The 12711-nt window shown below is 41.1% G+C and overlaps 1 protein-coding gene across 3 annotated transcripts in view; it reads right to left on the bottom strand.

Annotated features, from left to right (window-relative positions):
• The window catches only part of ASTN2 (astrotactin 2), a 570610-nt gene that overhangs the window by 44315 nt on the left and 513584 nt on the right, over positions 1-12711 (bottom strand). For all 3 annotated transcript variants that reach the window (XM_075184700.1, XM_075184701.1, XM_075184702.1), the window contains one exon: positions 11033-11174. In XM_075184700.1, the coding sequence (XP_075040801.1) occupies positions 11033-11174 (142 nt within the window). The remainder of the gene's footprint in view (positions 1-11032; positions 11175-12711) is intronic.

Raw genomic sequence — 12711 nt, 5'->3', positions numbered from 1 at the left:
CTGTCTAGGGATGCCTTTCAGGTTGACTAGTGACTCCACAAGGCATTGTTCTTGAAGCGCTGATTCTGAGTGCAGCCTCTGCGGTTTGGCTCAGGAGTATTGGCCTTATATGATAGTCTTTGTCTTTTGTTGCTCTATTCATCATTAACTCACTCTATTCTCACTGTCCTCTAGTCCTTTACACCAGCAGCAGACCCAAATGGGTCCAGGAGGTGCAGCACATTCTGGGGGTCCCAGGAAGCTAAGTCCCTAGCTGTAGCTCAAAGTGCTTCAGCTAGCGACAGGCAGGGGCTGCTGTCCCGGGACCTGGTCTCTCCCTCTCTGGTACTATTTTTGGCCAGAAGGGAGACACAGCCCAGTCCATGGAAGTAACTTTGAGATTTATCTTTTAAATCTCCTGCCCCAGACAGACAGGCACCAGGAGAGGAGAGTGGGCTGAACTCTCCTTTCACTGGCAGCTCCTGGACAGGGGGAAAGCATACTCCTCCCTGCCACTAGCAGCAATGTTAAAAGGTGTTCAACTCTCTGGGTTGATTCACATGCAGGCTGCATGAATCAACCCAGATTGGTTAAAGGGACAGGAGAATGGATTACCTCCTGCTAAGACTAGTTCCAAATGTGTATAATAACGGCTCTGTTTTGTATTAAAAATCTTTCTTGTTTCTTCTGACCTCTTGATCACTGGTAGCTTAAACCAGTGTGAAAGCAAATAAACATCTCTTGCTTCAAAGAGCTGCTTGAAAATTTCTCCATGCTGAAATTCCTGTGACCTACAGAATAGACCCAACTCTAATCCGTTCCTGGTTGTACTGATGTTTGGACCCAGCCTTCTAGAACCACCGCTCTGCCCGTTATCCAGCAGCTCTGGCCAGTGTGATAGGCCATCCGCAGCAACCCTGATCTATAGGTAGAGGTCAGGGGTACCAGTCCAGGTGCACCAGCAAGGGGGTAAAGTAGTAACGACAGTTACCCAGAAGGAACCCGGTTCTGGATGCCGGAAAAGGAGTCCAGTGGTGGCAGGAACATAAGCCCCTCCTACTGCGGTTAGAGGGCGCATTTGGGATAAAGGGAGGGAACGTTGGCAAAGTAAACCTAGCAGGTTTCCAGCAACAACTGACAGGGTGGCATTGGCGGTCCATCCTGTCACAGCAATCATCCAATCAGAAGCAGATAGCTATAGCAGGTGATCGCTTTCATCAGCAGTAGAGCTATGCAAATGGGTGTATGTTCAACTCTGCATGAGGCCATAATCCCTACATACTTCTGTACTCTATCCTATATATACTCTATCCAATATTTTTCAAAAAAAGTAAGACAAGTATATGTTTTCTTAAATTACCTTATATTTCTCAATAAGGTATACAACTATATGTTTCTAAAAATTATCCAGCATTTCTCAATAAGATATAACAACTATGGCGTAGATTCAATTGCTAGCGATGTCTGTCTGCGCACATTGCCAGCCATTATGGTAGGAATATCCGCTCATTTTTCTCTATGGGCTGTGAGGAAAAATGAGTGGAGATTCCTGCCGTAACATCGCATGATGTGTCTCTGTGAACTCTCCGGAGACTGAATCCCCCTTATGTGTTTTAGAAATGATATTTAATTTCTCAAAAAGGATACAAGTATTTTCTAAACTATTGTATATTTCTCAATAAAGACAAAATAATTATGATGTCTATTTATCTGTCACTCTCTGTTTTGTCTTTACTGTCAACTTTTACCGCTACTCATGTCACATCTATGTTATTTTTCTTTTAAATCTGTTCCCTGTTATAATTTTCTGCCGTCGTCTCTTTTTATCTGTCTTTAACTGACTCCTGCTGCTTATTCAGTCTCTCTGAAAGCTTCATTGCTTTCTGTCACCTCTATGTTATTTTACTTTTAGATCTGTTCTATCTTTTTTGCTCTTTTATCCATTTCTTACAACCTATTTTTTATTCTAAGCTACCAGTTTTCTCTTCATCATTTTTTTTACCCATATCCTCTCTTTCTTTCAAACATATACTCTTTCGCCTAAGTTTTTGTGGCTCTTTATTTCCTCTCAGTCAGTGCCCCTTGTACACTATTTCACTTTTGTTTCCTCTATGAGTCGATGAGGTAACTGCCACAGCATGCCGATCTTATTGTCAGCAGCCGGCAAGAGTCCCTTCATCTCCAGCTAAGCAGGAAAGCAGCGAGAGATTTTTTCAAATGCAGGGTAGGGGATCAAGTGGAAGCAAAAATGTCGGTTGGTAGTTTCTATTGCAGCTTCTCCGTCACATCAACCCTTCTAAAACCAACCAGCTATCTCTCCCTCAAGTACTAAAAATGACGAAGCTGTCAAGAGTTTTAAGGGATAGTTCGTAATTTGAACGGCATTTCATAAGAAAATAAAAAAACAAAGGCATACCTCTCAACATTTACAATCACGAAATATGGACAAAATAACCCCTATCCCATTCCACCCAAAGTCCGCCCACAAATAAACACCTTTTTAAAAAACTTTGGTTCAGCAGCGCCTATTTTCCAGCCTTGCGAAAAGGGATGCCCTGTCAAAAACATACTTGCCAACTCTCCCGGAATGTCCGGGAGACTCCCGCATTTCGGGTGGGTCTCCTGGACTCCCGGGAGAGTGTGGCAATCTCCCCCATCTGCCCGAATTAGGGCCAAAATGCCGCAATGGCATTTGCCCCGCTGCCAAATGATGCGTTTTGCATCATTACATCACAGGGGCGGGGCCAAAATGATGCAATTTCGGAGCCCCGCCCCACGCACGCCCACCTTCCACCGAGAGGCTCCCGGACACCAACTGAAAAAAGTTGGTAAATATGGTCAAAACCAGTACACTAAGGTGGTATGCCAAAGGTGTAAATACTTTTTAAGCCTTGCGAAAAGGGATGCCCTGTCAAAATCATACTTGCCAACTCTCCCGGAATGTCCGGGAGACTCCCGCATTTCGGGTGGGTCTCCCGGACTCTGGCCTTTGGCCCACAGTACTTTAATTGCCTAGTCTACAATACTCTTGCCTGGCAGAGGAACATCTCCTTGATTGCAATCTGCATACCGAGAAAATAATACCACCCAATATTACTAAAATAAAGGACATAAAATGATACAAACAAAAAACAAAGCTTAACAAATGAAGGCTCTGAAAAAAAAGATTTGCCCTTTTGGTTATTTAATAGAACAATTGTGCTGCTGAAAGAAAAGAAACTCCGTCATGAGGATTAAGAATGTTTCTATTAGATATAGAGCACATGTAGGTCGCATGTCTGCTTGCTCCTAGCAATATCATAGTCACACAGGTGTTTATATGAGTAGGCTGGACTTCTGCAGTGCTCTCACACATATATGTGTGTAAGACAAGAGCCAGAACACACTGTTTATCTAGAAAGGCCCCCACTCTATCTGTAACAATATGATAAAATTCCCAATGCTCAGTAGGAAGAAAAACGCAACATTTTATTGTGTTTGCATGCAAACTAAATATTTTAAATCTTTGACTGTTTTGGACAAAAAGAAAATCATTTGTGCATAAATTCTATAAAGTAGCAAAGACATGAATGTTTATGGCATTATTTTCTATGGCAAAATATTGAAATAAACATTCACTTTCAAAAATATTCAGAAGAGTCTCCCAGTTCCCCAGCATTGCCGCTTTAAAACCACGAATAGAATAGATGCCCTTTTAAGTGATGTCAAAACGGTGTCTCAGCATTTCTTGTCTTCAGAATTTATCTGTCATTTTTAAGGTCAGTGTATATTTATTTCTGGTTAGCCATGTAACCATTTTAAAGTCGCTATAGTAAGTGTCAGGGTTATCATTATTTTCTTCTTTCTTTCCTCCAACCTCTAAAGTTTCCACTATTTGCTGTAAATAAAATTACCAGTAATACTGGCATATCACTATATTAGAATATACTCGCTGTCATTTTTTCCGTATCCGGGAGATCCCAGAGAGGAGGTCAGGTGGTGACATAATTGTGTCACAGTTGCACCGCCCTCTGGTATGTATTCATTGCTAAGTGTGGAGAAGGACCTGATGACATGAATCACGCCATAAAGTCCTGCCTCCACAAAAATAAGGAAGGATGTTAGAAAGGCTAACAAACCAAATGCTATGTGATTAGAGGAGACTAGAATGCATTTAAGAAGCTCTTGCTGTATATCAATAATTACAATATTTTCTTGAAACACAGAACATGAGATACAGACAAACACAGGGTGGTTTCCTAGTGCCTGGGGAACTGTATGATTGAGGTGGCTGGACCCTGCCCCCAGGACCAGCCACTTTGCAGATTGTGTGTAGATCGTTTCTGTCTACACTGTTATCAGCCATCTCTCCCCTGCTGTGTGTCCCCGCCCCTTTCTCTCCCACTGCCACCATGTCTGGTGTGTGCAGCAGGAGGACACAAGACACAGCACTAAATGAAAAGGGTAAGTACAGGGGCGGAACTTTCCCGGTAGGCCTATGACCTAATGTGGCCGCCTGTCTGGGGGTTTTTTTCCGTTGAATTTTTTATTTATTTTTTGTTTTGAACAAGGCCTTCAATTGGTCGAGGATCTCCTGTCCCTCCCCCCCTGTGAGCGGCCTATAGCCACAAGAACTGGATATCACATGGAACGCGCACCATGTGACAGGTGCCATCCCATGTGAGCAGAGAAGCACAAGGTAAGTGTGAGAGCAGCGGCGGGGGGGCTAATGGTACTGTTTATGTGTGCGCGGAGGGGGGGCTGATGGCAGTGTGTGTGAGTGGAAGGGGGGCTGATTCCAGTGTGTGTGTGTGTGAGCGGAGTGGGGGCTGATGGCAATGTGCGTGTGTGTGAAGGCAGCGGGTGGGGCTGATGGCAATGTGTGTGTGAAGGCAGCAGGCAGGGGTTGATTGCAATGGTGTGTGTTGGCAAAGGGGGCTTGTGGCAATGGTGTGTGTTGGCAAAGGGGGCTTGTGGCAATGTAGTGTTTGTGTTGGCAAAAGGGGCTTGTGACATTGTAATATGGGTGTGAGGTAGGTGGTGCCCAATTAATGGGTGCGGTTTTGTTTGTGGAGTGATGGTGGGGCTATTTAAGATGGGGTAGTTTGGGGGCTATTAATTGAAAGTGGGGGTGAGTTTGGGAAGAATGAGGTCTATTTATTAAATGGAATTTTTAACTATTTAATGCCAGTGATGGTTGCGGTAAATAGGTATATTTATTAAACATAAATGCTATCAATTTATTGCTGGGGCTGTGGACGTTCTCTATTTTAATTTAGGTGGGAGGTAGGCTAGAAATTTAATGGTGGATTGCAGGTTGGAGCTAATTATTTAATGATGGGTGCTACTAATTTATTTGTGGGGTAACAGTGGTGCTATTTAATTTCCACCCCATCTGTAATTTAATGGTGGGGTGGTTTGGGTCTGTCAATTGAATGTGAGGCTGAGTTTGGGAAGAGGGCTATTTATTAAATATGAATATGAATTATTTAATGCCGGCATGGTCATGGGAAATGGTTATATTTATTAAATGTAAATGCTGTTAATTTATTTATTAAATGTGAATTCTAGCATTTTAATGTTGGGGCTGGAGGAAAGCCTATTTATTAAATGTGGGTGCTTTTGATTTAACACCGGAGCTTGTTAGAGTTTTCTAAATTTCATGTACTCATTTTTTTTTTTCAAATAGGGCCTCCAGCATTCCAGGATCCAGACTAGCGGCAACTGATCAAAAGACACCAGCAACCACAGGTAGGGAGAGCAACAAGAACAGGTAGGAGAGAGCAGGACAGTCTGCCAACTGTATTTTTCTATATTGGCAGTTCCTCCGCAACATGTTATTAAATAAACATGAATATGTACATTGTGATGACATTTTCTTTTACTGGGTTGCTGCTGCTAAATTTAGTTGCTCATTTTGTCCTACTTTCTATGTATTAATGTACTCATCACTCGTACACAGAGGAGGCAGCCATTACGTGGGTGAACCAATAAATATACCTCCCATCTGAGTCCCTATTTCAGCGGGACAGTCCTGATTTAGGGCTCTGTCCCATGAGTGGGAATGTTGGGACAACGTGGTATGTAATTGGCAGACTAGCAATATTCAGCCCTCCGATGACATAATCGACTTTGTATTAATCCTGCCTCTTTTTATGTTTGCCCTGCCTACACTTGATTTAGTCCCGCCCACATGAGGCCACTTCCAGATTTTTTTTCAGGGCCACTTTATTTTCCAAATCCACCTATGGGTAAGTGTGTGAATGTGTATGTGTGTGTGAGAGTGAGTGTGCGTTTGTGTGTGGGGGGGGGATTTAATGTGCTTTTAATGTAAGTGGGGGGATTTCAAGTATAAGTACAATAGTACATTTGCAAACATAGGCTTGGAGAGGCTTCTAATATAAGTGTGGGGGAAGGGGGAATAGGGATTTTAAAGTAAATGTAAGGGGGGTACTTTATGTGATGTGAATGGTGTGTGAAATATTAATTTCATAGTAAGTTGAGAGTTGAAGCTTTTAATTTATTGGTGGGGTGAAGGTTGGGGATATTTAATTTAATAGTGGCATTATGGCAGCCCTATTTTGAGTGGGATTTTGGGACTATTCATTTAATGCTGGGGTGGTTTAGGTGCTATTAATTGAATGTGTGGCTGAGTTTGGGGAGGAGGAAAGCTATTTCTTAAAAGTGAATTCTAATTATGTTTAGAAGGAAATAGGTTTATTTATTAAATGTAAATACTATTAATTTAATGTTGGGATTGTTTGGGTGGAAATTGAACTTTTTATTAAAGGTGAATGACATTAATTTACTGTCCTGGTTGGTTGCTGGGAGACCTAATTATTAAACGTGGGTGCTTTTGATTTAATATCGGGCTGCTTTGGGGAAGGGAGGCCCACTGTGTTCACTTATTGCTAGGATTTATATATCATGTACCTGTCCTCTCTCCAAACAGTGACCCAACATTCCAGGAACCAGACAAGCAGCAACTGAGCTTAGGACACGAACACCAGCAACAAGTATTGAAAGCAACTAGAGCAGATAGGATAGAGCAGGACAGTCTGACAACAGGACTTGACTGTTGGGACAGTTGGGTGGTATGTCCCGCTTCACACGGCTCTGCTCGAAAAGGGAGAGCTGGGTGCAGTAGTGCACGTAGCTTTGCCCGTGTATATGATGGGGACAGGAAGAGTTGAAGAGCAATAGAGCAGGAGAAAAAAATCACTGCACCAGGTATAAATATTTGACCCTTCCCCTTAATATATCATACATTTTGATTGTTTAGTATCCTAAAGGGTGCACCCAGCACATATCAAAGTATCAAAGATAAAAAAAAAGGGTGAGAAAAGAATGTGTATTTGAGGGGCACACAAGGGTGAACATATGTTAAAATATTAATTTTATTAGATATACATTAAAATTAAGAATTGGTTGAGAAAGAACGAAACAACTAAAATCATTGATTAAAATGAAAAAAGTTTTTGTGGTGAATTTAAAAATGCAAAATCAATTGCATATCCTCAGCTACTACCAATATAACATTATAACATTAGGCACATGAATATAGGTGCAATTCACTTATAAGATGGTCTCCAAATAATTTATTACTCACTTATAGATCTTAGATCAATTCTACAAGGGGTGGGAATTGCAATTACTATCTATGAATTCCACTGTATCTGTCCTAAAGAGTCATAGTTATTTCGCTCTTTCTCAACCAATTCCTAGTTTTAATGTATATCTTATAAAATTTATATTTTAACATTTGACCACCCTGGAGTGCCCCTCAAATACACATTTTTTTCTCCCCCTTTTTTTTCTTTGATAGATTTGAAGAGCAGCCAAGCACTATCTAAAATTATAGCTACGCCCCCATGCATGCTGGCTACGCCCACTGGTGGCGTGGTGTGGAAACCCCTCTCTACAATTCCTGCATTTGCCCTTATAAGCTGGATAGTGGGAATGACAAGTGGAAGGAAGGAATAAGAGAGAGTGGTTAGGGAAAGAGTAGGAAAGAGTAATGATTGCAATTAGCACATTAGTGAACACATTTACATGAGAGATTTCCTTTCATATTCCTCATTCAACTTACATGGTGAAGTTACACCCCAACTACCACACCTTTGTTACACACTTACAGTAGAAGAGGAGCACTTAAAAGTGTATAAAAAACTGGCCTACATGTATATGTAACGTCGGATTTCTAATAATAATAATATAATTTATTGTGTGCAACCCAATTTGCAATATATATTATTATATATATTATTGTTATTATAAAATATTGTTTATTTGCAAATTGCTAAAAAAAAATACTATAGAAATGATATGGGCTATTGAACCTTTAAAAAGGCTGGTGGACATGTTAGGAAAGAAGATCTGTGAAGTTTATGCTGATTCATTGCAAACTGTTTTGTAACTGATCATGTGACCTCAGATGACATCATTTTGTAAGACACACCCACCATTGTCAACAGTTTATAAATGAGTACGTAGCCCATTCATGAGTCTCTCTCTCCTAGAAATCATGAAAGACCAGGTTGTATGCAATCTATATGCTATGAGCTTTATAACTCTGTAACTGTACATTTGTTTTGAAAATTAATTCAACAGAGGCATCATTGCAGACCCTGGCTGCACACAAAGCATGTTTGCAGGCAGAGTTTACCGTAAAAGCAAAACACAAATACAAACTTATCTTGGGAATAACCAGGGCCGGATTAAGGGAATGGAGGCCCCTGGGCTAAGGGGGCCTCCATTCCCCCGTGAGGCCCCCCCCCCCGTGATCCGAGCTACCCGCTCTCCCCCCCAGTGATCCGAGCCGCCCCCCCCCCCCAGCACTTACCTCCTTCTCCGGCGCGCTGTACGCTCTTTACTGAGGAGATCTCGTGAGAGTGAGACTCACGAGATCTCCTCAGTAAGGAGACTACAGCGCGCCGGAGAAGGACCGCAGTGAAAGTGCTCAGCAGCACTGATCGCGCCGGGGGCACCCCCGGCCGATCAATACTGCTGCTGAGCACTTTCAAGGGCCCCCTGGATGCCATAGGCCCCTGGGCTGTAGCCCAGTTAGCCCTATGGTTAATCCGGCCCTGGGAATAACTGGTTAATAAGTTCAGTAATGTATCACTCACAAAATCACATGCCAGTTAAAAATATCAATAGAGTAACGAATTTTAGCAATATCTATGCAGTTTTTCCCATGCATATTAAGATAAATAAAGCTCCAGGTCCAGATGGCATACACCCAAGGGTCCTTATGGAGTTAAACTTGGAAATAGCCACACCGCTATTCTTAATTTTCAGAGATTCAATCTCATCAGGCTCAGTACCAAGGGATTGGCGAATAGCAGATGTGGTGCCGTTGTTTAAAAAGGGGACGAGATCACAACCAGAGAATTATAGACCTGTAAGCCTGACATCAATAGTGGGGAAACTACTGGAAGGTATTTTAAGGGACAGTATTCAGGATTACTTGGTACGCAATAAAATTATTAGTGGGAATCAACATGGATTTGTGAGGGATAGGTCATGTCAAACTAATCTAATTAGTTTCTACGAGGAAGTTAGTGGGAACTTAGACCAGGGCAGGACAGTAGATGTGGTCTACTTAGATTTTGCAAAGGCCTTTGATACAGTGCCACACAAGAGGTTGGTTTACAAAATAAGGGAACTGGGTCTAGGAATCAAAATTTGTACTTGGATCGAAAACTGGTTAGAGAATAGGGAACAGAGAGTTTTGATAAATGGAACATTTTCTAATTGGTCAAAAGTCTTAAGTGGAGTACCTCAAGGTTCCGTGCTGGGACCACTCCTTTTTAATATATTTATTAATGACCTTGGTGATGGTTTAGAGAGTAAAGTTTCTATTTTTGCAGATGACACTAAACTCTGTAAGGTAATAAAATCAGAGCAAGATGTAGCTTCTCTACAGAGGGACTTAAAAAAACTGGAGGATTGGGCGGCCAAATGGAATATGAGGTTTAACACAGATAAATGTAAGGTTATGCATTCAGGGATCAAAAACAAGAACGCAATCTATAAATTAAATGGAATTAATTTAGGAGAATCTATAATGGAAAGGATTTGGGAGTGCTCGTAGACAGTAGACTTAGCAATAGTGCTCAATGTCAAGCAGCAGCTGCAAGGGCAAACAAAGTATTGGCATGCATAAAAAGGGGCATAGATGCAAGGGAAGACAGTGTAATTTTGCCACTGTATAAATCGTTGGTAAGACCTCATCTTGAATATGCAGTACAGTTGTGGGCACCACTCTATAAAAAAGAGAATTTGGAACTAGAAAGGGTTCAGAGAAGGGCGACAAAATTGATAAAGGGTATGGAGTCATTAAGTTATGAGGAAAGGTTAGCCAGTTTAGGCATGTTTACTTTAGAAAAGAGGCGTCTAAGGGGAGATATGATTACTATGTACAAATATATTAGGGGTCAATACGGAGAGCTTTCATAGGAACTTTTTACCCCAAGGACCATACACAGGACACGTGGTCATCCCCTAAGGTTAGAGGAGAGGAAATTTCACAACCAGCAAAGGAAGGGGTTCTTTACAGTAAGGGCAGTCAAGATATGGAATTCATTGCCAGGGAAGGTTGTGATGGCAGATTCAATAGATATGTTGAAGAAAGGGTTAGACAAATTTTTAGCAGAAAGGTGTATCCAGGGATACGACCATTAATTTAAAATAAAGGATAGTAGTGGATATAGAGTAAAAATTGGATTGCAATATTGAGTCTGGGGGGATTTTCAAAATTGAAACAGATTGGCGGTTGCTTACTCTGGATTAATTTCAAATATAAGTGCAGGATCGCAGGAGATCCAAAATAGGTTGAACTTGATGGACTGGTGTATTTTTTCAACCTCATCAACTATGTTACTATGTTACATATATTTGCTTGATTTGTGTGTGTTTAAATTAATCAATAGTCCAAAGAAAGCAATAAAAATGACCATAAATAGACATCTACCACAGTGCTTATGTTTTCAGTTACTTTACTCAATAGACATTCTCACATATATATTATCATATTTGTTTATATACTATATGGACTTGTTTTTTATCTTACTTGTAAATACTATCAGCTTCCAAGCACTTGAAGATGACGGAATAAAGGTTGTTGTCTGCAGTCCCACCGTGACTCCGCCCAGCTGCAATGCAGGCGGTACCCAAACCAGACAATAAATCATCAGTGAGGCTCAGGGACTCTCCTGGTAATATACAAGAGGAGCAAAGGGATATAAAATTAGATGCATGAGGTGATCATAATAACACAAAGGAAGAAAACAATAAACTAACGTGATATTAAACATAAATATATTTTGAAGCAGCTAAGTTTTAAGGACATGGGTGCTTTAAATCAACATTTCCAACAGATAGCATAACAAATAAAACAAACTATATTAAATACTTGGCCCATATCTACCATATCATATATTTGCCCTCTGTAACAGGTTATTTCAGTGACACAATGTCATAAAAATAGAGAAGCATTTTTTTTTTTTACTATACTATAGAGTAAATAGGCAAATTCTATGCTGACCTTCATTGTAGTAAACATAGAGAAACTATAGGGGCATAAACCAAATGCAACATTGTGACATCTTCACTGCTTAAAAGAGATCTGAAGCCAGCAAAGTTGTGAATAAACTGCATAAATTCCTTATTTTCTACAAATATTGAAGTTAACGAGGCTTCAGAAAAAGAAATTTGGTGCATATTTCACATACATTAAACTACATGGCTGAATAATATCTTATAGAACAGGAAACGATTCGTGAAATGTGTTAATAGCATAAGCAATTCAGAAAAATAGAAATAATGTTGTTCAGGAGTTCATAGTTGCCTACTCTCCTGGAATGACCGGGAGATTCCCGAATTTTTGGGATTCCTCCCGGACTCCATGGAGAGCAGAGCAAACTCCCGGATCCTGGGCAGTTCAGTTAGTTCAGTGGAGGGGCGAGGCTTAGCTACGCGATTCACATGTCGTCACGGCCCCGCCTCCTGCTATGATAGGCTCAGCGGTCCACGGCCCCAGAATCACTTGTGAGCTCTCTCTTCCCTGAAGACAGAGGTCACAAGTTGGCAAGTATGCAGTAGTTTCCAGCCTCTTTAACTATTATTCTTACTGCTAAAATTAGAGTATGTGCAGAATACCAGAGAATGTGCTTTAACATAATTATTTCTATTGTTTTTAAAGGACAGATTAGCCATAGAAGTAATTGAAATGCATTGACAAGTCCTGAAATATAAGAAACTGAGATCTAATACAAAGATGTTCTTTTTTTTCCTTTGCTGGATTTGTAAGGTAAACAATACAGGTATTCAAACTATTATTATTATTCTTTATATATATGGTGCCGCAAGGTATAAGCAGCGCCGGAAAAAATACAAAAATACAATACAGACAGTATATCAGGGTACAACAGGACAGAGTAAAACGAGTATAACCAAGACTTCAATATCTCCAGGCATAGCAAGTACAGTGGTGTAGGAGTAGAAGAAATGGAACTGAGACAGAAGGGAAGAAGGCCCTGCTCATAAGAGCTTACATACGAAAGGGAGGGAAAACAGACAGCAGCAGGAGAGGAATCCGTAGAGGGGATCAAGCAAAGGAGGAGTGTCAGGCGCCGTCTCCGCATTGACACTTGGTGCAGGAAACGAACGCCTGCACTTTTATCGTCAGCCGCATCCCTATCCCCGCTCAACTGTCAGCGTGTCTGACCGCCAAATCTCCATCACCCAATC

Source organism: Mixophyes fleayi, chromosome 9 (genome assembly GCF_038048845.1).
Source record: "Mixophyes fleayi isolate aMixFle1 chromosome 9, aMixFle1.hap1, whole genome shotgun sequence".
Lineage (NCBI taxonomy): Eukaryota > Metazoa > Chordata > Amphibia > Anura > Limnodynastidae > Mixophyes > Mixophyes fleayi.
The sequence above is the reverse complement of the archived record's forward strand: the minus strand, read 5'-3'. Positions and strand labels throughout refer to the sequence as shown.